Below are 26,927 nucleotides of genomic sequence, written 5' to 3' on the forward strand. Positions count from 1 at the left end.
AAACAGAAATGAAGGCCACATTTATTCCACTTCTTGAAGGTGCAGGCCTTGGACCTGCCCAGACTCACAGGCCTGGCTGCATGTCCCAGGACCAGCCGGAGCCTCAGAGAGTGAGGGAGAGGCAAAGGGGCCCCAAGACACTGGCACTGGCCTTGGCTACCCATTTTCTCAACTTTAGGCTCAGTCAGACCAAGCATAGAAAGAACAGGAGGCTCTACGTTGCCTGGGGCTGAGAGTGATGGCCCTTAGAAATCACAGGGGAGCAGAGACAGCTGGGTTCCACATGAAATGCTTGAAGAGGAAGGAAGACTGTGATGAGGTCGTTTGACCTAGTCCGCTGGGGAAACCCCAGGAGGCCTCCTCTCCTGTTGGCTAGGGAGTGAAGTCCTGTAAACCAGAGGGAGTGGGAGGGCATATGTAAGCCTCTTCTCCCCACGGCCCAGCCAGGGGCACGGAGGAGCAGTACCTGAGCCTGGAGAAGATGGAAAGGTCAGCCCAGGCAGTGGCTGCCACACTCTTTCCTGTGGGTCCCAACAGAAGTGGCCTGGTGCCCAGGCTCAGCTGTGCTGCTTCCCAAGGAGAAAGGCAGTGGAAGGTAATGCTGGCGACATCCCGGCCAGCAGCCAGGAGGGAGGTAGGCTGATGTGATGGGATGGGATCTTGCCCTGGGTTGGTCTCACGGTGCAGGAGAGCAGTGTTGGAATCATTCTAATGCTTCAGGATGCTTCACGCGCCCCATGGAGCTCAGACATCAGGAGGTGCTGGGACTCTATTTAGCCTACAAGAAAAGGTACAGGCTAGCACTGCCCACCTGTTGGAGGGGCCTGCAGACCACACTTCAGGGCCCAGCACAATTAGCTTTCAAGAACACTGAGCCATTCAAGTCCTCAGCTCTCCTCTTGTAGCAGCCTCACTCCCTGACAAGAACCCACTGGCTCTCACCTCTGACTATATGTTGGAATCACTTGGAAAGCTTATACAAATCCTAACCCCAAGCTGCACCCAGAGTCTCTGGGGCAAGACCCAGGCGTCTGTACTTTTAAAAGATCCCCTGGTGATTCCAATGTGCAGCCAAGGTTTAGGAGGAGGAGAAAGGAGTTTAAACTGGTTCGTTTGGCTCTTTGGCTACAGCTCTGAATAAGGAAGTGAAAATTCACTAAAATAAAGTTTTGAGCTATCTGCAAATAGATCACATATCACAGCAAGAGCGATTTATGTTGTCACTAAAATGAGAACTTCCTGACCAAGAGGGCTGTTTTGGAAAATCCTTCCAAGAAGCTGTCAAATGTCCTCTTTGTGGGTGTTTAAGAGGACGAGTTCTCCTGCTGGAACAGGACAGGGAGGAGATTCCTCCCTTACCCAAGGACCCCCTGAAACTCTGGGGACAAACCACAAGCTCTGCTCCTGGTGTCCCTACCTCCTGGCCCCAATTCTAGGGTCAGACCGGAGTGGCCTCTGGGGAAGAAGTCACATTTAGTGAGCCCTTCCCTCCATAGCCCCTACCCCCAAGCACCTCGCATATCTCGTTTTATTTAATCCCTATGTCAATAGCATGAGGTAGAAATTATTACTCCTGTCTCACAGGAGAGGGAAGGGAAGCACAAAGCTGAACACACCTCCCAGGATCACGCAGTTGGTGAGAAGCAGGGTCAGAACTGAAATCCTGTAGGAATCTCTGCTGACTCTACCCTGCTGTTGGTTCCCAGACAGGAAAATGACAGACACGAGGATGACAGGCAGGAGTGGGAGATGCGTGCACGTGTGTATATGTATATAAACAGGGCTGCTGGCCTTCAGGGCAAGCAAGGACCATCCTTTATCCTGAGGTTATCTCTCTTTGGTGATAACATGTGTTTTATAAAGTGGGGTTACTCGATGGCAGGGCTGTTTTTTTTTTCACTTCAAATGTGCTTACTTGGTTATGTGAGCAGCTGGTAACTCTGTTGGTCTTGAGTTTTCTTTTAGAACTTTTACTGGTACATAGCCAGGCGTGGTGGCTCATGTCTGTAATCCCAGCACTTTGGGAGGTCAAGGCAGGTGGATCACCAGAGGTCAGGAGTTCAAGACCAGCCTGGCCAACATGGTGAAACCCCATCTCTACTAAAAATATAAAAAAATAGCTGGGTGTGGTGGTGGGTGCCTGTAATCCCAGCTAATTGGGAGGCTGAGGCATGAGAATTGCTTGAACCCAGGACATGGAGGTTGCAGTGAGCCGACACAGTACCACTGCACTCCAGCCTGGGTGACAAAGTGAGACTCCCTCTCAAAAAAAGAAAAAGAAAGAAAAAGAACTTTTACTGGTACACAAAATCTCAATCTCGAGTCGGAGCCCTGCTGCGTTCCCACACCAACCTCTCACGACCCCTCAGTGCCCCGAGGAGGGGAGTTGAATCAGGAGATGATCCTGCAGCCCCGGGCTGGCCCATGAGCATTGGCAGGAGGGACAGGAGCCCCACAAGGCCAGAGAAACACCGGCCTTGGACATCGTACCCAAGCTGTGTGTGCTGTGGCTTCCTGGGGTAGCACATGGGGATGAAAACAGCATCTATCCTGAGGATGGCTGTGATTGAAGGAGGCGGTCTGGGGCAGCTTGGGCACAGAGTACATATGGAGCGTAGAGCTGGACACAGGCGCAAACTCCCTGCCACCAGGCCCCCACCTCCCTAACAGCATGGGGGCTCACATTTTAAAGGCTATAATTGAATCCTACACCTCCTGAGGATGTCAACTCATTTGTGGAAAACGCCTAATCTTCAACAGGGCTGCTTGGAAAATGGACACGTGTCATCAAACCTGCATGGGCAGGCTTGGGGACTCTTCGCTGCCCCCAGGCAAGGGTAGCTTGAAGACCCAGCCCTGACCCACACAAGGTGAAAGCTCCTTACCGTTCAATGATGCGGTTGTTATCCAGGAGGTCAGACGCCAGCAGCTTCATCCCCTCGCAGAGCTCTTGCATGCTGCCCAAGGCAGAGGCAGGAGAAGTGGCTGAGGCTGGAAGTTGCCCTGCCCAGACCCCTTTCCTGGGAGGCCCACCCTCCTCTGCAGCCCCACCAAAGAAGCCTCTTTGTTCTTTTTTGTTTGCTTATTTGAGGCGGAGTCTTGCTCCCTTGCCCAGGCTGGAGTGCAGTGGCACTATGTTGGCTCGCTGCAACCTCTGCCTCCTGGATTCAAGGAATTCTTGTGCCTCAGCCTCTGGAGTAGCTGAGATTACAGGTGCATGCCACCACACCCGGCTAAATTTTGTATTTTTACTAGAGTTGGGGTTTCACCATGTTTGCCAGGTTGGTCTTGAACTTCTGGCCTCAAGTTGATCCACCCACCTTGGCCTCCCAGAGTGCTGGGATCACAGGCGTGAGCCACTGCACCCAGCCAGTCTCTTTAATCTTGCCTCCTAGGCCTGGCATGAGGCCAAACTCCTCAAGGTCTAACCTCAGCACGCTCCCCACAACTCCCTTCCACACAGATGCACACCCCCTTTCTCCCCAGCACTTACTGGAGAAGCAGGTCCTTTGGTGTAGGGCTGGGGTAAGGAGCTATGGGAGGCGGGGAGGCCTGAGCCCCCTTTGCTCGGTCCTGAAGGAGCTGGTGAGATAGCTCTTCCAGGATCTGCAGGGAAGCCATACTTTGGTCAGCACTTAGTAGCCAGCTTATGTGTGGCTGGGTAAGGGCAGTACTTGAGGAGGTGAAGACATGGGTAACAAGAGCCCCAGCCTGCATCCCCAGAGCACCTAGAATTCCTCTGCCATGCCCACCTTGCTGAGACTCTCCTGGACCCCCTGGGCTTCTGTGTTACAGGCGGCCACAGAACAGCCGACCAGGCGCAGGTGGTTCCTGGTCTCGTGCACCACCCTCAAGAGAACAGACAGAGACTTAGAATTAGAGCAGGACTCAGCCCACTCACCAGGGCTCGCCTAGCTGCCATCGGGTCTGCACATGGACACAGGTGGGTCCTGGGTATTTGCCTCCCTCGCTGCCTCTGCCCTGCCAGCTGTGCCCTCCACGCTTGCCCGCCCCACTGCAATAATGCAGATGCACACAGCTGGCTGAGGCTGGGAGGGCCCCTTCAGAGCTGCAGTGGGGAGCACCAACAACATGCGTGTGGCTGGGGCTGGGTGACACATGCCAGCTATGGTGAGTGTGGCACCAGTCAGGCTGCAGAGAGGCAGAGGATAGCCCACGCTAGGGCTCTCGGTGTGGGGAACTGCCCACACGCTCATTTCCAGAGTGAATTCTCTTCTGCCTCTAAGTGGAGAGAAGGAGCAGGAACATTTTCCCCAAGGCCCAGAGCCGTGAAATCAGGGGTTGGTGCTCAGCCCTGGCCACACATTAGAATCACCTGGAGAAGCTGTGCTACACTGCTATCCAAGCCCTGCTCCAGAGCCATTACACCAGCATGTGCGGTGGGTTGGAGTCGGAGAAGCAGGCGTTGGCATTCTGATATGAGGACAGGTGAGTGCCCAGGTCTCAGCCCCGTAACAAGGTGAGGTCCCACAGGCCTCAGAACGTGGCAGCACGCGGGAAATTGTCCTCTCTTCTCTGGAGGGGCCAACTTTCACACAGGCAGGGGAACGGAGAGTGGGCCTGATCTGAGAAGGCGGAACCCAAAACTCCTGAAGGGGACGGCGTGACAGAGGATTCTCCTTAACGGCCACTGCCACTGTCCTTATCCCAGGGGGATCTAGTGTTCTCCTAAAGGACATTTCTCAATACAACCAGGTGGAACGGTAGAAAGAACTCAGATTTGATTTGATTTGACCCTCAAAAGCCCAGATTGTAGAGGCAGACAGAGTCACATATGGGTCTTGGGTCTGCCACTTACTAGCCATGTGATGTGCAGAGGATGCCTGTTCTCAGAGCCTCAGTTTCCTCGTCTAGGAAATAGGGTGATGATATCTGCCATATCAGGCAGGTGTCGTGAGATTAAATAAGGCAAGCTATAGAAATCTCCCAGCCGACTGCCTGGGCCACCCAGAGACACAAAACCACTCATCTGCTCACACTCCTTCACTCGCTCCTCCCTCTCCCTCAGGGCTCCACAAAGCCCTGGGTCCTCTGAAGTCTAGAAGGGCCAGGCCAGGCCCTGGGCTCCATGAGCTCAGGAAGGGCTGTTACCTCATCCTCTTGCCGTGCGTGACTAGGGATGCTTGATACTTCTGCACGCACTCTTCCTGGAACACCTGCAGGAGCCTTTTGGCTAAATGGCTGAAATTCATCCTAGAATGACAGGGAACCAAGGCACAGATGAGCCGCCAGAACCACTGTGCACAAGCCCACCATCCCTCAGTCTCCGTCGCCACCTTGTCATAAGTGCCTAAGCCCTGCGACCACAGCAGGGCTATGTCTCTGGGAAAGGAGGAAGGACGGTCACACACTTGGATTGTGAAGGCTGCGGTGACCAGCAAAACCCACATCAACAGGGAGACATGGGAGACGCACAGCGGGTCCTCGGGGAACACACACGTGCTCAAGCTTAGTCCTCAAGAAAGGGAAGGGAAAGTGAGGCAGTCGTGGAAAGAAGGTGTGTGTGTCCGTCTGCGGGGGGTCGGGGTGCTTGTAGAACTGGGGGAATGAGTTCCCAGATAACCATTAAATCAGGGAGGGCCTCCTGGACATGAGTGTGTCCAGGAAACATGGGAGACAGAGGAGCAGGGGGAGGCAGGGAAGGTTCAGGCAGAGGGCAGAAGCAGGAAGTGGTAAGGGGTCCCTCAGTGAGGACGACTAGAGAGAAAAAAAAAAGCCTGTAAACAGTCTTGTCTGTACCAGAAGTAAATCCAGTCACATCAAGATTGCATCTGAGAAGCCTCCCTCCAACTAAGCTATGCACACTCCCTCCCCTGGCCCCAGATAACCTGTTATCCCCAACTGCTCAGCTGCAGCCCCGGGCAGGGCCCTTCACGGCCTCTCCTCTGGCGTTGAGGATCGCTCTGCCCTGAGGACACCCACCCTCCTGCCCAACCGCCTGCAGGCAGACAGGCCACTCACTTATCCAGCTTGTGAATCTGTTCCTCATTGTAGCCAAGCCCTGGAGGAAACAGACAGGACAGATGTCACCTATTCAATCAGTCAACCAAACAGAGTGCAGCAAGGGTCGGGAGACAGTTACGAAGACGAAGACGGCCCAGCCCATGCTGCTTCACGGGAACTCACGGCCCAGCAGAATAGGAAGGGCAAAGGAGTGAAGCCAGCACCCAAGTAGCTGATTAGGACAAAGCTGGGGCCTCAAGAAGCCATGGGGAAGTTGTGTGAGGGCCCCAGGGGAAGGCAGCCCAAAGTGCAGGGCCAGGGTGGGGACGTGGGGGATGCTTCGGGTGGGAGGTGGGGGATGAATGGGCTTGGAAGGAGGCTCATTCAGCCATAGCCCCTTATCCAGCACCCTCCCAGAGTGACTGATGCCTGCAGCTGGATGGTCTCATCCCTGAATGTTCATGGGCTCTGCCTGTAATGAGCTAGAGAAACCAGGCCACCACCTTCTACCTCCCCGCTCTGCCCAGCCACTTTTGCCACAAAGGCTGAAGCTTTCATGGCCTTGGCTGCCTCCTGAAGGGCCCTAAGGCTCATATACTAGGGATATGCTGCCCCCTGCTGCTCTCCGCAGGAATGGGCCTCCAGGGTGGCGGCAGCCACAAGATGAAATGATGATGGAGGTTCTCTTGGTGGGCCTCCCCATCCCGCTCCTCCAATAGCAGAGTCCCCCTCCTGGGCCCTGCACTTGGCCAGCTGAGAGCATGTGTGCAGTCCAAGAGACCTGGGACAAACCTCAGCCCTTTCTCCTGTTGGCAGGCGGCTCTAGGCGAGTGATTTCACTTCGCTGAGCCTGTCTCCTCCTCCTCCATCACAGGTTCCACATGGGACTCCCGTGAGGCTCAAGCGAGAGTGCCCTGAAGACCACTGGGCATTTTAAAAAAATGGTATCTTTCAACACGCTGGGTTTTAACAGTTAGATGTTCATTTTTAATTTTAATAAAGGACTCCTAAAGACCAATAGAAGTAAAACTGCTCTGAGGCTGTGACACGGGATGGTTAAAAGCAGTTGGGCCTAGATTACTTGGGCTGCTTAACCTTTCTGTGCCTTGGTTTTCTCATCTATAAAATGGGGAAGGTAATGATGTCTAGAGGTTTTATTATTGTTGTTGATGTTTGAGACAGCTCGCTCTTGCCCTGGCTGGAGTGCTGCAGTGGTGTGATCTCAGCTCATTGCAGCCTCCAACTCCCAGCTCCCAGGCTCAGGTGATCCTCCCACCTCAGCCTCCCAAGTAGTTAGGACTATAGGCACATGCCCATGTCCAGCTAGTTCTGTTTACTTTTTGTAGAGATGGGGTCTTACTATGTTGCCCAGGCTGGTCTTGAACTCCTGGGCCCAAGTGATCCTCCTGCTTCAACTTTCCAAAGTGCTGAGATTACAGGCATGAGCCACCGCACCCAGCTCCCTGTATGTGTGTGTGTGTGTATATATACGCACACATACACACACACATATAAAATTTAGTTTCCCAACAGAGATGTGTTATAAATGTAATATATATATATGTGAATAATATATATATGTGAAATATAAAACCGTAAAGTGATGGGAAAGCATCCTGTAGTCCCAGTCAGTCAGGAGGCTGAAGTGGGAGGATGGCTTGAGCCCAGGAGGTTGAGGCGACAGTGGGCAGTGATCATGCCATTGTACTCCTGCCTAGGTGACAGAGAATCTCAAATATATATATTAGCATGTAATCAATATAAACAGAATTGCTAAGGAAATAAGTTATGTATTTATGTGATAGCACAAAAGAATATAAGGTATTTCTTTAGTGATTTTGTTTATATTGATTACACGCTAAAATGACACAGGATATATTGGTTTGAATAACACATTAAAATTAATTTCACTTGTTTCTACTTTTTAAAAATTGGCTACTAGAAGACTTAGAATTACACATGTGTCTGGCATTACATTTCTATTGGACAGTGGTTTTTAGATAATCCCAAGGATAGAAGATAATTTGGCAATCAAGCCCAAGACCTTCAGTCTACAGATTAGGAAATGCCTGGGACCTGGGAGGGGAGGAGGAGGTTTGGTTCCTGGTGTGTTAACTGGAGTGTCAACTGGAGCCTCCGCAGGCTCCCTCCAACCCCCTCACCAGCCCTCCCTCGGTCCCCCCTTGCACTACCCCACGACGGCAGTCACTTTGGACACGCAGCTTCCCACCCCCAAGCCTGTGAATGGGCCGCGCCTGCCACAACGTCCTTGTGAGGATTTATGGATCATGCAGCCAAAATGCCTGACTCAGTGACTCAAAATGGGACTTCTCCTGATCCCCCCTTTTCTGGAAAACCTGACTATCTCAGTGCCCCAAGGACACAATGGACAGTGACATTTTATACTTTAAAATGCTCTGCCAAGGTGAGGGATCTCTTTCCAGGACCACCTCTCTTAGAGCAGCCAGGCTCTAGGAGCCTGGTGGATCCCCCACTGGATCCCCCAACCACGTGATCCAAGTCTCTCATGTGGCAACAGGCAGGCCTGTAAAGGTTTCGCGTCCCCCACCGGCCTGCAAGCAGCTTGCAGACAGGGGCCCTGCCCTAGAGCAGCTGCACAGAACCATCCACTTAGTGGGCCTCCAAGACCACTAGCTGGAGGTTAGTGGCCACTTAGCTGGAGGTTATGGCCACTGGTAGCAATGACTCACCAGAGAAAAGGAAGAAAGAAGGGAGACAGAGGAGAGAGAAGGGGCTTCTGCCCTCCCCGGACTCACCTGGCCTCATCCTAGACTTCTTGAACTGTTTGTAGATGAAGTTCATCTTGTCCAAACAGCACTGAATCTGCTGGATGCTGTGGGCAGATGACAGGGACCAGGTGTTGGAAGAATCTAACGGCACAGAGCAAAGAGGAGGGAGGCGAAGGGTGGCAGTGGAATAGGGGAGGAGCCTCACTGCCACAGTTTTGGGGGATCAATTTGGGAGTGGAGGTGACTGTCTCCAGGCTTATCTGAGACCCCATACAGTCAGCCAGCCCTCTCTCATTCTCATGGCTTATTCTTCCTCTCTCTCACATACATGCACTCACAGCATGAGTTGAGTAGGAGACAAGAGAGACAGGAAGCCAAGCAGGACAGGCAACAGGAACGTGGCCTTTCCTACATGAGAAGTTGTGGGACTAGGCCCTGGGAAGAAGCCTAGGCCCCTGAAACCTAGGAGCGTGTCTGGCAGTGACCGCTGGGGATGGAGGGGAGCTAAAATCTCTCTCTGGTCGACTGGAAAAGGCAGAAGAGTATAGCTTCTTGGTTTACCCAACGCGTGGCACACAGCAGAAACTTCACATAAATAATGAATCAATAATCCTCGTTGAAAACAAGAATGAATCAACAGGCCTTGGTCCTGCCTGGAGGTGGAGGAACTGGGGAGATGATCTCCTGAGGACCTTCTTGGTCTGGGGTTGAAGGTCATTATTATTTCTTCCTTCCCCTTTTCAGGCTGGATACAAACACTTTGTTTGAGAAGTCGGGAGTGTGTGGGGAAAGTTCTTCCTCACCCTCAGGACTATGTGGCTCCACTCCCTCCCTGCAGCACCTCCGAGCGACCCCATCTCTGCTATTTCTGGAGCTGGACTCTGAACAGAGCACGGGCTTGTTCCAGGGCTCTGCCAGCCGAAGGAGCCTGCCCCGCCAGGAATATGCAGGTGGAAGACGAAGTAGCTGGGACAGGCCTCAGATCCACAGCCTTCATCCAAAAGACAGGGCCTCGATCCTCAACCTTCATCCAAAAGACAGGGCCTCAATCCTCAGCCTTCATCCAAAAGACAGAGCCTCGATCCTCAGCCTTCATCCAAAAGACAGGGCCTGGGATCCACAGCCTTCATCCAAAAGACAGGGCTTCGATCCTCAACCTTCATCCAAAAGACAGGGTCTGGGATCCACAGCCTTCATCCAAAAGACAGGGCCTGGGATCCACAGCCTTCATCCAAAAGACAGGGCCTCAATCCTCAGCCTTCATCCAAAAGACAGGGCCTCGATCCTCAGCCTTCATCCAAAAGACAGGGCCTCAATCCTCAGCCTTCATCCAAAAGACAGGGCCTCAATCCTCAGCCTTCATCCAAAAGACAGGGCCTGGGATCCACAGTCTTCATCCAAAAGACAGGGCCTGGGATCCACAGCCTTCATCCAAAAGATAGGGCCTCGATCCTCAGCCTTCATCCAAAAGACAGGGCCTGGGATCCACAGCCTTCATCCAAAAGGACGGGGCCTCGATCCTCAGCCTTCATCCAAAAGACAGGGCCTGGGATCCACAGCCTTCATCCAAAAGACAGGGCCTGGGATCCACAGCCTTCATCCAAAAGACAGGGCCTGGGATCCACAGCCTTCATCCAAAAGACAGGGCCTGGGATCCACAGCCTTCATCCAAAAGACAGGGCCTGGGATCCACAGCCTTCATCCAAAAGACAGGGCCTGGGATCCACAGCCTTCATCCAAAAGACAGGGCCTCAATCCTCAGCCTTCATCCAAAAGACAGGGCCTCGATCCTCAGCCTTCATCCAAAAGACAGGGCCTGGGATCCACAGCCTTCATCCAAAAGGACGGGGCCTCGATCCTCAGCCTTCATCCAAAAGACAGGGCCTGGGATCCACAGCCTTCATCCAAAAGGACGGGGCCTCAATCCTCAGCCTTCATCTGAAAGGACAGGCCTCAGATCTGCAGCCTTCATCCAAAAGGCTCGGGGCCAAATGTGCTCTGAATTCAGAATTGTCTTCTGATATCGGAAAGGCAATTTGGTGCCCACACAGTGTATTGTGGAACGGCCTGAGCAGGGCATCAACTCCTAATCAAACACATTCACATCTCCAAAGAACCACAAGAACATTCACCCCAAGTGGGATAAAGTCTGTAAAGAGCCTCATTCGGTTTAGGTCAGGTTTTATGGCCAAAACAGTTAAGAAAACCTCCTGTGGTGTTCAGAGCTGTTTGAATTTAGAATTGAGGGCATGGGATGATGGATGGGGATAGGCCCAGGTTACAGTAGGCACCAAAGAGAATGGGGAGGAGGTCTGCACTGGGCACCGCCCACCCCCTGGTCAGAGGCGGCAAGGTAGGCAGCGGCTCCACACAGTCAGCTGGGGCTGGGGGAAGGGGGTATTTCTATATCTGTTGAAAGGGAGAGTCGTGCTTTAAAGCTTGTAAACCCCTGCCTGGCATAGGCCAAGAACATAGGCTTTGGAGGTGGACAGATCCGACCTGAAGCCACCTCTGTCATTTGTCATTTACTGGCTGTGACTTGGGATAAGTTAACCTCACTGACCGAGCTTCTACAAAAAGGGCATTATCGTAGCATCATTATTGTTTTCAGGATTCAATGAGATGCTGTATGTGAGAGGACCTGCCCAAGGGCCTGACACGAGAAAGGGAACTAAAGTCTTCTTTTATTCAGAATTATTGCACCTGCTAAGATTCCCAAGGTGTTCCTCAAACTCCCAGATGGGAGCAGGACCCCAGATCGTTTTCTCCTCCCAGCTGGTGTCTGGGGCAGTGCAGGGCGGGGGGTTCTTGTTCATTGCTGGATCTCCTCCACTCCCCCAGGCTCTAGCACCCTTGCCCAGAGAAAGGGGAATGCAAGCTGACGTCTGTAAAGGCTAAAGGCTACTGGACCTTTGGTGCTGCCCACTCCCCCACTCCCACCCCACAAAGAAGGAAAATCCCACAGACCTTCTGTCCTCATGTACCTGATCCCGGCTCTTCACCAGCTCCTGGCTCAGGCTGCTCAGGCTCTCCTGGGTCTCCGTGATATTTTGGGAGCATCTGGAGAGGACCTCAGCTAGCTGTGGGGCAAGAAGGCAGACCCCCGTGGGGTCTTCAGCCTGGGCACTGGTGGGCAGGCTGGCTGGACCATGGGCCCCCAGCTCTGATCCTGCTAAGCCCTTGCCCTCCAGCCTCACTCACAGTCCGCAGCCTGGACCTCAGTTCTGCGGCCACCTTCAGTTCCTGGATCTCAGGCATTCCAGCCACGCTGCTGGACCTTGAGGGAGGCAAGGAGAAAGGCCACATTTGGGGGCTTGGGAGCAGCCAAGGTGGCAGGCAGAGAGCTCTGTGGGCACATGCTGGGCATAGCATTTTGGGACAGCCTTGGTGGCTCTCCGGGTCTCTGGGGAGTTTTGTGTTTGGGACAGAGGCACCATCCTGAAGAGGGTCCTACTCACCCAAGTTGTGACATTGTTGAGTATTGCAAAGAATAAAGGTTGAGACAGACTGTAACACCTTGAGTCTATGAAAATCCATGGGCCCGTGATGCAAGGCTGCTATTAATGATCTCCTTACCAGGAAACTTTGTAACTAAAGAGAAAGAATTAAGTTCCTGTCCAGTAGAAACTGTATTTCTTGATAACCAACAGCTTTCTGATGAGGGAAAAGCTGTATTTTGTAGACTACTAGGCAATGATGTATCAGAAGTTTGAACATTATCATCTTGCTGCCCAGTGAAATTGTTATCTGAGGCATAGCGTTACAAGTAATGATGGATGATAAAGGGGTGAGCATTTGCACGGTGACAAGGTCACACCACTCTGCTTCTTTCTTCTACAGGGAAAATGTAACATTACAGTAGAGGAATCAGGCTGTCACCAGCCAATGGTATATCGACATACAATACCAGGCATCATCAATAATGTATTCTAGCAAAAAATGTTCAACTGGAATCCATCTAGCCTTATGCACTCCCAGTTTAGGCCTGGCACAGTGGTTCATGCCTGTAATCCCAGCACTTTGGGAGACAGAAGTGGGAGGATTGCTTGAGGCCAGGAGTTTGAGATCAGCCTGGGCAACATAGTGAGGCCCTGTCTCTACAAAAATAAAAATAAAATAAAATAAAACAAAATAAAAAACAAAATAAAAGCCAGGCATGGTGGCTCACACCAGTAATCCCAGCACTTTGGGAGGCCAAGGTGGGAGGCTCGCTTAAGGCCAGGAGTTGAAGACCAGTCTGGCCAACATAGTGAGACTCTGCCTTGAAAAAAAAAAGAAATGAAAATAGATAAAATAAAATACTAAAAAATTTTTAAAAACTTCCCAGTTTACAGGAAATGCTGAGAAAGAAGGACAAGACAAACAACTTCAAGGGGAAACTCTAGATGAGTCCAGAAGGTGGGACCGTGGACGTGATCCCAAAAACAGGTTATAAAATGGCAAATACACCATCATTTCATGTTGGTTAATGTTTACGCGTAGTAGAATAATATCTAGAAGGATGTGTCCTTCTAAGGTGTGATAACCTATCTCTAGATAGTAGGATACGGGATTTTAATTTTCTTATTTTTGCTTATTTCTGTTTTCTAACTTTCTACTATTAGTATATACATTTTAGTAATAATCATGATTTTAAAAAGTATCCTGTGTATTTTGGCTTGGGAATGGAGAATTAGGGGAGGAAAGGGGAGCTGAGCAAAGAGAGAATCAGGAAGGAACTGCAGGCTCTTTGAAGATAGGGGTGCCGTTGCTCTGCTCCTCATATGGCTCCAGTGCCTAGCAATGTGTTCAGCACACAGTAGTCCGTCAGTGCATGGATGTTGAAGGCATTACTGAGAGCACATACGGATGAAGGTTTGGGATATTTGATGGCAGAAGAGGGTGAGGCTGGACCCAATCCATCTCCACAGGGAGTCAGGAGACATGGGTTCGAGTCTTAGTCCTGGCAGTCACATTTGCTATCTGCATGACCTTGGGTTAGTACTTTAGCAATCCAGTCCTCAGGCTCTTCGTCTATAAAACGAGGAGACAAATTTCCTTCCTGCGACCTACTAAGGTGTTCACAGGGATCCAAAGGGACCTCAGAGATGAAGTCTTGTCTGGAAAGTCTTGCCTGGTGGTGGGGCTGGGGGAAGCCCTAGGATTCCCAAAGCCCATCCTGGCTGCCTGAGCAGTGCCTCCAGATGACAGCAGCTGCCCAGGAGGGCCAGGAAGCTTTAGGACAAAGGCAAGGTTGCTCTGCCAGAGGAGCTGTCCTGGGGAACCTGAGGCAGGAGGAGCACACTCGGGAAGGGGCGAGTCACCAGGCTGGGCAAAGGTGGGCCACTTGGCATGAGGTGCTGGGTTCCTCCAGTGTGACATTCGGCTCATGAAAATACCTGGTTCCACCTGCGGGTGGAGCTAGTGTTTTCAGACCTTAGGAGAATCTACAGGTCTGGGGATGTTCAGGCAAGAATGGGCTTGCAACATGTGGGAGCTGGGAGGCCGCAGAGATCATCCAACCCTCTCATTTTGGAAATGAGGACACAGAGGCCCAGGTAGGGGAAGGTGACAACAGGCTGGAGTCACACCCAGACTAAGAGAAGAGGCTGCACCTGGCCCTCTGGCTCCCTGCTCACAACTGTTTTTGCTCCCCATCTTCCTCCTTGATGGGAGGCTGAAATAGGCTTCAAAGCAGGCACTTGCCTGACCCGAGCTCTCTAGACATACCACGGAGGCCGCCTTGCAGGAGGCTGCAGAGCCATAACAGGGGAACAGCAGCCGCTGGACGCCAGGATGCCAGGACGCCAGATCTAGGCCAGCGTGCCACTCGCCCCCAGCCCCTGTCCATCCAGGGCAAGTAGGCAGACAGACACCCAAAAAGCTTTCCCAAACACATCTTCCCAGGTCAAGAATCTACAATGGCTCCCGGCTGGTTGTTTTACTGGGGTCCAACCTCCCTCTAGCTAGACCCTCCAGGGCCCTATGCATTCTTTCCTCCCCTCCTCACCCACCTCTGTCTGCCTCTGGCTTAGCTCTGGGCTACCTGCTGTCATGACTGTGGCTTCCGTAAGCCTCCCCAGCACCCCCTCGTTCCCCCTGAACAGGGCCCTTTTCTTCTCTGTCTCTGCACAGACCTTCCTGCCTGAGGTATTCTCCTTCCTTCTGGCCTTAAAAGCCTCATCTTTCAGGAAGGCCTCCGTGGTTGCCTCTACCCATCTCAAGTCTCCTCTTACCCAACAATCCCATCAGCCCTCACATGTCCAGGAAGGGCTAGCTACTCCGCAGGAAGCATGGGCCTCTCTGAATGACAGAAGGCCACATCTACCCGGAGCCCCCTCTGTGTCCTGGACAGAGCTCTGCTCAAAGGAGATTCACTCGCAGTTCTGCTGACTGAACCCCACTCTCTGTCACCGTTTGAGAGGGGCTCAGTCTGGATGGAGACTCCATCCCTGTTATCTGGAGATGCTCCTCTTCCTCCTCCCTGCTCCTCCACCTCCCAGCTGCCCCATCATCTGTGTTGCTGCTGCCAAGCAGGAGGCACGCGGGGCTGCATGAGTCAGCCCACAGCTGGGAAACTCCCTGGAGCTCCCTGGAGACAAGGGCTGGGGGGTGGCGAGAGAGGAGGAGGGCCTTCAGGCATCTGCGCAGTCTCTGATCTTCTGTCCCCAAAGACTCCCGCCACCAGTGGCATCCTTAGGCTGCAGAGCTCCCACCCTCACCCGTACCATGGCCTCGTGCCTTCCAGGATTTGGGGTGCTGTGCCCACTTCTCAATCGTGTTCTGACCAATGAGGTATTCCCACGTTCTCCATCTCCAGACCCTTCCCCCTGACTTCCTCCTCCCCAGTCTCTCTCTGTTTCCAACTCATCCCCGCTAATTAGCCCGAGACACGGGAGTGGAGGGAGTCAGGTTCCAAGGATTGGGGCAGGGAACCCAAGGAAGGCAAGGATAAGCTGAAGAGTCAGAGAAAGCAGGAGATGAGGCGTGGAGAACGAGACCACTGGGATGTTGTTCTGTGTGTGGGTGTGAGTCCTCCCCCTAGAGTTCTGCTGGCATTTGGCATAGCGTGAACATTCTAAATCATTCAGAGAAGGACTTGGCAGGACACAAGCCCCTTCCTGGGATAGGGAGGCCACCTTGGTACCTGGAGAGTCTGTGCCCCCATGGGCCCCTTCCCCTGCAGGTGAGGGACTGGGTTTGGGGGGAGCCATTGCAGTTATTTGGTGAGGTGGGGATAAGGGATAGGGTGGGGGTGCCTCTATTCTAGGAGGGCAGGGAAGGCAGGAGCCCTGGGTTGGGGAGGAGAGGTGCATTGTTGGAGGTATTAAGGGTGAGGAGCAGACAGAGCAGGGCTGAGAGGTCCCAGCGGCCTGGGGCGAACACCCACCTCTCGGTCCCCAGGCTGCTGCTGAGGTAGAGGAGGGATGTCCTCGCCACCTCCAGAGTCCGTCTGCATGTGGCCTGGAGCACCTCCCTGTCCAAGGGGAGACTGAGTCAGAGCTGCCTTGATCAGGGGACTCAGCACTGTGCATGCAGACAGCATCCCAGGGTGCTGGCCTCCGCCTCCTGCCGGCCTCCCCTCCTGCCCGCCTCCCCCTCCTGCTGGTCTTCCCCTCTCTGCCCGCCTCCCTCTCCTGCCCACCCCCCCTCCTGCCCACCTCCCGCTCCTGCCTGCCTCCCCCTTTGTGCCCAGCCCTCATGGCTACTCACATGACCCAGTGCAGCCCCCGTAACATTAGCTCCTGCCCATCCAGCAGGACCCGCGCCAGCCGCAGGGCCTGGTAGCCAGCGCCCAACACACCCTGAAACACAGAGGTGCACAGGGCCAGGTCCCACACCTCCTACCCTTGGGCCATGCCCCTTCCTGCCACCTGGGGGTTGCCCCTCACCTTAGCCGTGTTGTAATCCGCCTGCAGATCCACTTTGGGGACGAACTTGGGGACGTCCAGAGCAGCTGCAGACAAAGACCCTGTCTGAGGGGCCTGCCTATATGGTGCTGGGTCGGCTCATCTTTCATTAAGTCCAGCGCACACTCACCCCTTACTGCCAATCTCCCACCTCAGGCTTTGCAACTCACCCTGAGCCCCCCACCTTGCCAGTCTTAGCCGCACTTAAAGTTGTGATCCCTCACTGCCACCTTGTGGCCACTTTTGAGAACTACATGCTCATGCCCAAGGGCCGAAAATGGACTAAATCACCTTCTTGCCCACAGGTTTTGAGGTGAATACCCCTTCCTAGCCTCAGAGAAGGAGGATAAAACTGGCGTTATTCAAGTGAGAAGAAAGGAAACTTTTGCTAGGATTTGGAGAAAGGCTCAAGCTCTGGACCCCTGACCCCCTTCCCTTCTTTCCAGGAGCTCAGACTTGGGCTTCTTCCAACACAAACTGTCTGAGGCTTCCCCACAAATCAGAGATGATGGAAACTGCATTAAATCCAGATCTCTCTGTTTCCACTGGAGCTCTTTCCACAGCTCTGAGGATGCTGGGAAGCCCCCGGGAGGTCAAGCCACCAGCCCACATCATGTGGCATCTCAGAGGCATCTGCAGAATTAGAACCCGCATCTGTAGAATTAAAACCCACATCTGCCTCTGGCTCCCTGTGGCCCCAAAGAAACACCCACAAAGGAAAGTAACCAATGGCCTGGATTGCAAACTCCTGTCTCACAGGAAATGTGGGGAGGAGAAAGATCCAGCCCAGGTGGCTCTACTCACGGTCCCTGAAGGCCAGCCCCTTGGGGATGGCTGTGCTGAAGAGGGTCAGGGGGCTGCTTGCTGTCGTGTGGGCGATGTGCTGTGCTGAGATGCTGGGCTCAAGGACACAGAGGTGACCCTCAAAGAGGTACTCCTGGTGTCGGGGGGCCACACTGGTCTGCTTATGCACGGCTTCCTGGAAAATGGCTATCCTAGACATAGCCATGGTAGGGGGCAGAGGGCAGGGGGTGTCAGTAGGCAGGGCAGGGGGCCAGGGACTCCTAAGCCCCAGCTAAGCATTGCCCATAGGCAGGGCTCTGTTTTGCAGAGGGAGGGACGGGGGTGGTTTTCTCTGTCATCAAGGGTGGAGAGGCCAAGGGGAGAGTTCACATCTTATAGTGATGCAGACAGAGTGGGAACAGGCCCCAGGAGTCCCAATACCCAGTCTCTGACTCTGCACCTCTTCCTGTCACACTGCCATTACATTTACCTGGTTCTATACAATTATCCAGGAATCAAGGGTTCTATGAGCCGTACATTTAGGAAATGTGCAGCCAACATACACGCACACACTTCTCAGATGTATAATGCATATTAGCATTAGAAAAGGTACTGACTCTCTGAAGTACATGCAAGAAAACCTGTTTAGCTTTAACTTTGTAGATCTAGTCTTTTTCCAAACTATGTTTGGACCCAGAAGCGGTCCTACGTATACACTCTTCAGAACGTACTGTGGGAGATGCCGCTTTGGACAGGCACCGCTGCTTGAGTACAGAAGATTCTCACTGCTTCCCTCCCTTGTCCCCACTTACGTGTTGTGGGCATGGATGTAGACGTGGTGCAGGACTGCCTGGGACAGGGAGAAGACATGGATGACAACTCGCTGCAGGATGTCACTGGTCTCCGCAAAGAACTGGTCGAAGCCCCAGCACTTGGCCTGCTCCACCTCCAGGATGTTGGCCAGGATGGGCACCAGCTGGCTCTGCAGCCCCCTGCCCTCCCAGGACATGGAGACTGTCAGGGGCGGGGGCCCAGACCTGTCCTCCTTAAGCAGGCAACAGGGGCATGTCCTGAAGAGCTAGGACCAAGGTGGTGGGGCCGGGTGGGTTGGGGAGGAAGAGCTGGAGGAACTCGTTCCAGCGTCCAGGTGGGAAAGTGGTGTGCCCAAGCCTGCAGCATGCCCGGAACCTGCTGGAACAGGCCTCAGAAGTCTTGACTCAGCAGAGAGAAGTGATACCCAGCTCAGACTCCAGCATCACCCACCCAGCAGGGTTCCACTCACAGTGACAACTGGCAGGTGATGGGGAGGGTGTAGCTCCACTCCAGGGGCCCATTCTCCCGCCTCTGGGCACCTGCAATGGCCCCAGTTGGCTTCTCCGTGGTGATCCGGTACCTAGCGGGAGCAAGACCAGGTCAGCGGGATCCCCAGCCGTCACATTGCGAGGCAACGACACACTCAGCACAAAGGGCTCCGAGCACAGGTTCAAGTCACCCAGCCACCCAAAGGTAGCCTGAGCGATGGAATGTGAGAGACCTGGCTCTCAGCTGTGAGAGCACCTTGCCTCAGCACTCCTCCTGGAGCCCTTTGCTTCAGATAGAGACACCTTTGCTCTGTCCACTGCCTCCCTCCCATCTACACTTCCCTCAGCCTGGCCAGCCTCCTCCACACCTTTGCCCATGCTATGCATGGCCCCAGTATCCTCTCGTCCTCTTTCTCTCCCTTCAGAGTCTAGCCTTCCCTGACAACCCCTGTCCACGCGGGTCTCCTGTCCCTCTCACGGTCCTGATATAGGTTCCACACAGCTGGACCCCCGGGCTGAGGCGAGTGCAGCAACCTTCCCGCTAAGCAGCTGACGTCTCTGCTCCAGGTGGTGCACTCAGAGGGAGCCGCTGCTGTCTCCAGCCACTTACTACTTCCCTGTCCGATGGCACAAAACCATGGAAAGACCTTGGACCTGGGAACAAGAAGCTGCCACCTTTGCCCCTGGCGAGTTCTGCCACCTTGGGCAAGTCACTCTTTGAGCTTCGGTTAAGACAAGGAGAGCAGTAAGGGAGCGGAGGGCTAGAGTGAAGCACCGAACTAACACAGGGTGTATTCACAGACACCCGTCAGCCCCGGGCAGAGCTCAGCTGCTTGTTTGATCCGATTAACAAAAAGAGGTCTACAAAGAGCCTGGGTGGGGGGTGGACCAAAGGAGTGTGAGGGGACCAGGAGACACAGCAGGGTCTGGTGGGAGAAGGGCCAGGGGACCACCAGTCTGCCCCATTCCCTGCCCTGTGGCCCACCGTACATGATCTCCTTGTTCCGCCGTGGCCCACCAAAGGGGATGAAGGGCAGGCTGCCGGTGGCTGCATGGTACAAGGTCACTCCAATGCTCCAGAGATCCACAGTCACCCCGAACGCTTTTTGCTGGGGCTTTCGAAGCACCGCCCGCTCATACATGTCGGGGTGCTGCCGGAGAGAACCAGAACGCGGCCATGGAGCGGGAGGGCTGGCAAGGGCCTGAGACCTGTCAGACTCCCTTCCACTGCCTGCAGGTGAAAACAGAACTGTTCAAATCCTTCTCCTTTGTCATCTTAAAAACGGGTGTCACATTCGCCCTACCCAGAGCGTTTCCGTCGGGCCATGCTGTGCCCTGGGGACCTGTACGTCCCATCCTCCCGAGAGCCCCGGCAAGGAGTTAACTGCACAAGGCCGGGTGGCCTGGACAGGCTGCAGCCTCACCTTTTCTGTCTTAGAGAACAGAATGCATTCTTCTGGTTGGGGTACAGGGGAGAGACATAACCCTGTCGGAAGCAGAAGGTGGGCCACACCCGCTATGGGGGCTCTGAGGGGCTCAAAAGGGGGGGCAGCGGGTCCCCAGCAGCTCACCCACCAGGTACTCCTCAGTCCCGTAGACTGAGACAAACTTCTCGTCATCATCCAGCTCCCGGGCAGCCCCGAAGTCTGTCAGCTTGTAGATGCTCTGCCCCTCCTCCCCCACGAGGCGCATGATGTTCCCGGGCTTGATGTCGCGATGCACGATGCCGTTCTCCCGCAGGTGGTTCATGCCGGCCACTGGGGACAGACAGGGAAGCCGCTAGCTGGCTCTGGCCAGGGAAAGTCTAGTGTCTGAGGCTCATCTTGGTGGGCAGGCTGTCCTTGGACCCAGAGACACAGGAGTTCCCATGGGCTGACAGAGCCATGGGACAGGCAGAAGGCCAGAGACACACATGGGGCTGAGGAGGGCATCTCAAGGACACTAGGGTATGGAGGTGCCATCTGGATTCTCTAGGAAACCGAGAGGGGTGGTGGCTCTGTCTCCCTAAGGGCGGCACCCCTCTTTGTATTACTTCTTTTGATTAGCTGTTCAATTGTGATAAAATATCCATAACAAAATTTCCCATTTTAACCAATTTTAAGTGTACAATTCATTGGCACTAAGCACACCCATGCCACTGTGCCACCATCACACCATCCATCTTAGAACTTTTCTCATTGTCCACTTTTTTTTTTTTTTTTTTTTTTGAGACAGAGTCTCACTCTGACACCTTGGCTGGAGTGCAACAGCTCAATATCGGCTCAGTGCAACCTCTGCCTCCCGGGTTCAATCAATTCTCATGCCTCCGCCTCCCATGTAGCTGGAACTACAGGCGCACGCCACCATGCCCAGCTAATTTTTGTATTTTTTTTAGTAGAGACAGGGTTTCACTGTGTTTGCCCGACTGGTCTCAAACCCCCAGTCTCAAATAATCCGCCCACCTGGGCCTTGCAAAGTGCTGAGATTACAGGCATAAGTCACTGCACCCAGCCTCATTCTTCAAAATTGAAACTGCACTCATTAAACAACTCCCCATTCTCCTCTGCCCCCAGACCCTGACATCCACCATGGTACTTTCTGTCTCTATGAAGGTATGAGTGGAATCATACAGGATTTGCCCTTCTGTGTCTGGCTTTTTTCACTTAGCATAATGTCACCAAGGTCCATCCATGTTGTAGCAGGTGTCAGAATTTCTTTCCTTTTAAGACTGAATAATAATCTATTTTAGGTACCGCCCACATTTTGTTTTCACAGTTAGGCTGTTTCCAACTTTTGGCTATTGTAAATAATGCTGCTAAGAACGTTGGTGTACAATCTTTTTTAGGTTTAATTTTTAAGTTGGAATTTTAAATGGAATGATTAGCAGGAGTCAGACGCCTGGGTCCTGCCCGTCAGCGTCTGTGCCAGGCCTGCTGCTGGTCTGAGGGTGGAGGCAGGGACAGGGAGGGGCTCACCCACACAGCGCAGCACCACCAGGAACTCATCCTCTGGCAGCCCAAAGGCGTTCTCGGGGCTCTCCAGCACGCTCAGCAGGCTCCCACTGGAGCAGTACTCCATCACCAGTACCTTCTGCCGGCTGCCCCCCTACAGGTGGGACAGAGAGGGGCTCCTGAGGACAGTACTTCTCCTCCCCACCCACTAGGAAGAAGTGGCTCAGAGCCATGGGGCAGGCAGAAGGCCAGAGACACACATGGGGCTGAGGAGGGCGTCTCAAGGACACTAGGGTATGGAGGTGCCATCTGGATTCTCTAGGAAACCGAGAGGGGTGGTGGCTCTGTCTCCCTAAGGGCGGCACCCCTCTTTGTATTACTTCTTTTGATTAGGTGTTCAATTGTGGTAAAATATCCATAACAAAATTTCCCATTTTAACTACTTTTAAGTGTACACTTCATTGGCACTAAGCACACCCATGCCACTGTGCCACCATCACACCATCCATCTTAGTGGGGATGGAGCCCAGAGTCCCCATTCTCCAGGTCTCAGCTTCCGGCCTAGCCTTCCCTCCTTGTCCTCACACTGATCTCAAACCCTGGAATCCAAAGTCACCTATTCCAGGAAGCCCTCTCTGCTTAGGTACTGATTCTGTCCATCGTTCGTTTCCCGTGCACTGCTCCCACCCCCTTGCACCCTTTGCCCCCTTCTGCAATTTGCCTGCTCTGTCTGACCTGCTGATGAGCATGGGACCAAGTCTCTGTTGTTGTGTGGCCTGCTCTCCCCAGACGACAAGGGTCCAGGACAAGACCATCCTCTGACCAAGCACCAGACCCACCGTCTCCTCCACGGCAAAGAGCTTGATGATGTTCTGGTGGTTCAGCTTCCGCAGGACCTCAAACTCCCTCACCTGCACCTCACGGGGCCGCAGGTAGCTGGTGGTGTTGAAGACCTTCACAGCAACCAGCTCCCCGGATTTCTGCCATTGGGGAGGGAGCAGTGGGAGACAGCATGGGGATTAGCACACGTCCCACTCCCACCACCCTCTCCTGGGCCTCCATTCAGCCTCTTCCGATAGCCCAACCCAGAGATGAGCCTGGTTGGATGGGGGCTCCCAGCCACACCTCCTTTTCCTCTCAAGGGGTAGACAGTCCCGCACTGGGAGGTGACAAGAGCCTGAAATTCTGATCTCCTGCAGGGGATGGCTTGTGTTATTATTACAATTGCCATTGACAATCACCACAGGGCAGCTAACACTTCCTGGGGTTAGCAGCAGGGAAGGGACTGGAACCTGGACTGGCTGGCTCCAATTCCTTTTTTTTTTTTTTTTTTTTTTTTTTTAAAGACGGAGTCTCGCTCTGTCCCCAGGCTGGAGTGCAGTGTCAAGATCTCGCTCACTGGAATCTCCGCCTCCCGGGTTCAAGCAATTCTCTGCCTCAGCCTCCTGAGTAGCTGGGATTACAGGCGCCCGCCACCACGACCAGCTAATTTTTGTATTTTTAGTAGAGTTTCAAGATGGGGTTTCACCATCTTGACCAGGATGGTCTTGATCTCCTGACCTCGTGATCCGCCCACCTCGGCCTCCCAAAGCGCTGGGATTACAGGCGTGAGCCACTGCGCCCAGCCGGCTACCACTCTTAAGTAAGCAGAGTGGATATCATCTCGTATATTCTTGCAGGATAAATCCAAACAAGGCCTAATTCCTGCCTCTGCTCTTCCTAGATCCCATTTGCTGCTACCTTCCCCGGATGTTTGCCTTGTGACTTCATAGTTCTCTTGCCCAACTCGTGCCTGACGGAGGCATCCTCTCAAGGAGCCATTTTCAGCTCCCTATCCCTCTGCTCAAACCCACGGTGTGAGTGTGCTGCACAACGTCCCGAGATCCCTGTCCCACCGCCCTCAGTGCCCTCTGGGGGCTGACTGGGCCAGCTTGCAAGGCATGAGGAGGCCAAGGCTGGGCTGGCCAGAGGCCTGGCCAGGGTTGCTTCCTACCTTGTTGCGGGCCTTGTACACACTGGCAGTGGCCCCCTGCCCCAGCAGGTCGTCTGTGTGCCACAGGTAATTGGTTGTGCTCTGCATCTCCTGCCCTGAGCTGGCTGGTCACCTGCTGCCTAGAAAAAGAGCATGCTGGGGGCCCAGGATTCCATTCCTGGCATGGGGTGGCCACTGGTGGCCTGACCTGTAACTGTGCCCCAAGGCTACCCTAAGAAGGGCTCCATGTGGGCATTCCATAAGCAAGGGAGTGGGGGAAGTATGAAGCACAGAAAGGTTAAGTAACTTCCCCAAAAGGACGCACAGCACAACAGGAGGGCCCCCACTGAGCCCTAAGCCCACAGCCGGCACCTGTTCCACCTAAGAGGCCTGGCCTTCTGCCTGTCCTGGCTCCCCAAGTCCCCTTGAAGCCCCTCCCCAGGCAGGTCATTCAACAGAGACAAACCTCTTGTCTCTATCACCTCTCCCCAGCACTGAAGATTCTGGGTTTTGGCATCCAGGCTTGAGACTGTCCCAGGAAGCAGAAACAGTATAGGAGGAAGGGCCTGGGGTCAGGCAGCATCTCCCACACTACCACAAATCTCCAGGATTGCAACATGAGCCTGGAGCCACTCCCCCAGCCCCCGCTGCCCTGCCTGCCAGGCCCACCACTTCCTGCTGCTATGAGCTGACAGCTGGGTCAGTGCTGCTCCAAGAGAGACGGGGCTGCTTCAGAGTGTGTGTGTGTGAGAGAGTGTGTGTGTGAGTGTGTGTGTGTGTGTGAGAGAGTGTGTGTGTGTGAGAGTGTGTGTGTGAGTGTGTGTGTGAGTGTGTGTGTGTGAGTGTGTGTGTGAGAGTGTGTGTGTGTGAGTGTGTGTGAGAGTATTTGTGTAGGGGGTTGGGGAGAAGCGTGTGAGTGTGTGTGTGAGAGCAGGGTATAGGGGAGGCAAAATTCATCATTCGGCCATTGGGAGAATCGGAAACATCTTACAAGTCTGTTTCCCATCTTTGTCCTCATCTTTTCTCCACAGCCTGGTTCTCCTAAAGCAATTAGTACCAGAAAGTGTATCCTCAGAAGTTAAACTCAATTTCTCTCTGAAAAATAAGGCCAGGGCTGGCCTTTTTAGGATACCTGGGGACAGAAGCATTAGAAGGGCCACCATCCTTTAAATACTTCCTTTTTTTGTTTTTTTTTGACATAAGGTCTCACTCTGTCATCCAGGCTGGGGTGCACTGGTACAATCATGACTCACTGCAACCTCCACCCCCTGGGCTCAAGCAATCCTCCCAACTCAGCCTCCTGAGTAGCTTAGGATCATAGGCGTGAACCACCACACCTGACTGTCTTTTGTATTTTTAGTAGAGATGGGTTTTTGCCATGTTGCCCAGGCTGGTCTTGAACTCCTGAGCTCAAGCAATCCGCCCACATGGGCCTCCTCCCAAAAGTACTGGGATTACAGTGTGAGCCACCATGCCTGGCCACTTAAATACTTTTAAATAACGCTAGACTAGAAAAGGTGTCTTCATGTTCTAACATCTTAGAGGTTCTCAAACTGAGGGTTGCCATGCCTAGAATCCTACGTTCCTTCATTCTGAACTTTTTCTCTGTGTAATCTTTTTTACAAACACAAATCCTTGATAATGTCAGTTCATTGAGCCAGAAGCCCCTTGAAGAGATCAGTGGTCAACTCCTAGTTTCAGATCAGGTAGGAGTGGACATTACACAGAAGCAACTGAAGTACTGAGAGGCTTCCTGAAGACAATACAGTAGCTCAGCATGAATGAGTGGGTCTGGTTTTCCCCGCTAAGGCTGGAGCCAGCCAGCAGGTCTGGGGGCTGGGGCTGGAGCAGAGCAGGCTGAAATCAAGGCCAAAGGCTCTGATACTGGGGCGAGGAACAGCTGAAGACTCTGGGATAATAGGTAGTGAGGTGCAAAGCACAGAGCCCCAGACAGGCGGCGTGCCCCTGGGTTCTGTGCCCAGGAGCTCTGGTTGTGGCACATCTGGCTCAACTCTGCACGCTCTGCAGATCCTCCCCCCACCACCCCAAGCACCTGGTGCATAGAAGGGCTCAGCGGCCCTCAACCAGTGGTTGGATGAATGAGCAGTGGACAGTGAAGCATGTGAGCCGCCGCCCACCCATCTCTCCCCTCCCCTTCCTTCTCAGGGCTCTGCTGTGGCCAAATGCACTTACCCCACACTCTGAGCTGCCCTGAGTCAGGCAAAGGCTCTTCCTGGTGAGCGTATGTTATGCTTTCTGTCTGTGGCACGTCCAGGAGCTGAGCTACACCGGAAAGAGGAGGGCGGATGAGAGGCGCCCCTCAGTGCAGTTGCTTCTCAGCCTCCATCAAAGGCCACCGGCCCTAGCCCTTTAACCCTTTCCTGTTTGTCACCTTCCCCCAGAGGGCTGGGCTGGGGGTTTCCAGCTCTATACCCCAACTGTTCAGGGAGACTTTCCTGGCGTCTCCTACTCCTGAGACTCTGGCCAGGGAGAAAGACCCCGGGAAAGGTGAGGGCAGGTGCTGGGAGCTGATTGCTGGCTTTGGGTGTTGGTAAGCAGAGCCCAGGGAGGGCTTGTGGTTGGCCCATGGTGGCTCACCTCTATGCCACACACAGCGCTCTATGTGAGAGCACCACTGCCGACAAGCCCGCACCCCTGTGCCCGGCTGAGCTGCCCTGCAGCTACCCCTAGCCTGGCCCCCTCATTCCACCCCCGCCCCCCTCCACACGCTGCACACTCACCCCATCTCCACTGCAGGGGATGCAGGTTTGTGGGACTGGGTGGCACTCCCAGAACTTTCAGGGCTTGCTGTCATTCATGAGCAGTGTTCTCAGCCTCCTGGTGGCCAAAGGCCCTTGGGACCCACAGGCAGGGCCAGTTGCAATGGCCTGTGCCACCCCAGGAGCTAGGACTAGTGGGTTTCTTCCCTGCCTCCTTGTGGCGGTGGGACACCAAGCTCAGCACTGAGTCCTGGCTCTCAGCTCTCTCACACTTCCTGATTTCCGTCTCTTGCTCTCTTTCTCTCTTAAAGAGACAGAGGCAACTCGGTGCAGCCACCAGCTCAGCAAAGAGAAAGAGGATGCTCTGAGTTCCCAAGTGTAGGCGATAGGACCAGAGTCTGAGCCACAGAGAAGCCAGGAACTGGGGCCCTTCTGGTCATTGTGGTGGGCAGCTGGGTGCTGTTTTGGCATCTCGCACAATTCACTGGAGCAGGGAAGTTCAGGACTCTGCCCGGAGTCAACAGAGCAGGTTGGGCAAGTTAACTAAGTGGAAAGCTGCCTGGGAAGTCCACGCTCCCACACCCAGGAGCCCCAAGGAGGTGTAGGAGCTATGCCGAC

General features: G+C 53.8%; 1 protein-coding gene across 2 annotated transcripts; it reads right to left on the reverse strand.

The window, feature by feature from the left end:
• Nucleotides 1–26,590, reverse strand: IKBKE (inhibitor of nuclear factor kappa B kinase subunit epsilon). Of its 2 annotated transcripts, none has more exons than XM_007988681.3 (22): nt 26,331–26,590; nt 25,783–25,872; nt 23,611–23,725; nt 22,457–22,597; nt 21,642–21,771; nt 20,263–20,444; nt 19,678–19,838; nt 18,669–18,779; nt 18,199–18,378; nt 17,408–17,598; nt 16,586–16,650; nt 16,407–16,498; nt 16,084–16,170; nt 11,916–11,991; nt 11,682–11,794; nt 8,742–8,818; nt 5,983–6,022; nt 5,113–5,214; nt 3,753–3,849; nt 3,494–3,606; nt 2,886–2,957; nt 1–778 (listed from the first exon to the last, which is right to left on the reverse strand). In XM_007988681.3, the coding sequence occupies exons 3-22, from the start codon at nt 23,695–23,697 to the stop codon at nt 745–747; spliced, it is 2,151 nt and encodes a 716-aa protein (XP_007986872.2). In that variant the 5' UTR covers nt 23,698–23,725; nt 25,783–25,872; nt 26,331–26,590; the 3' UTR covers nt 1–744. The 2 variants fall into 2 exon arrangements, with proteins under 2 accessions (XP_007986872.2, XP_007986871.2); XM_007988680.3 differs by having other exon boundaries at nt 23,611–23,729.
• Between the last annotated feature and the right edge of the window lie 337 nt (nt 26,591–26,927).

This window comes from Chlorocebus sabaeus, chromosome 25, assembly GCF_047675955.1.
Source record: "Chlorocebus sabaeus isolate Y175 chromosome 25, mChlSab1.0.hap1, whole genome shotgun sequence".
Lineage (NCBI taxonomy): Eukaryota > Metazoa > Chordata > Mammalia > Primates > Cercopithecidae > Chlorocebus > Chlorocebus sabaeus.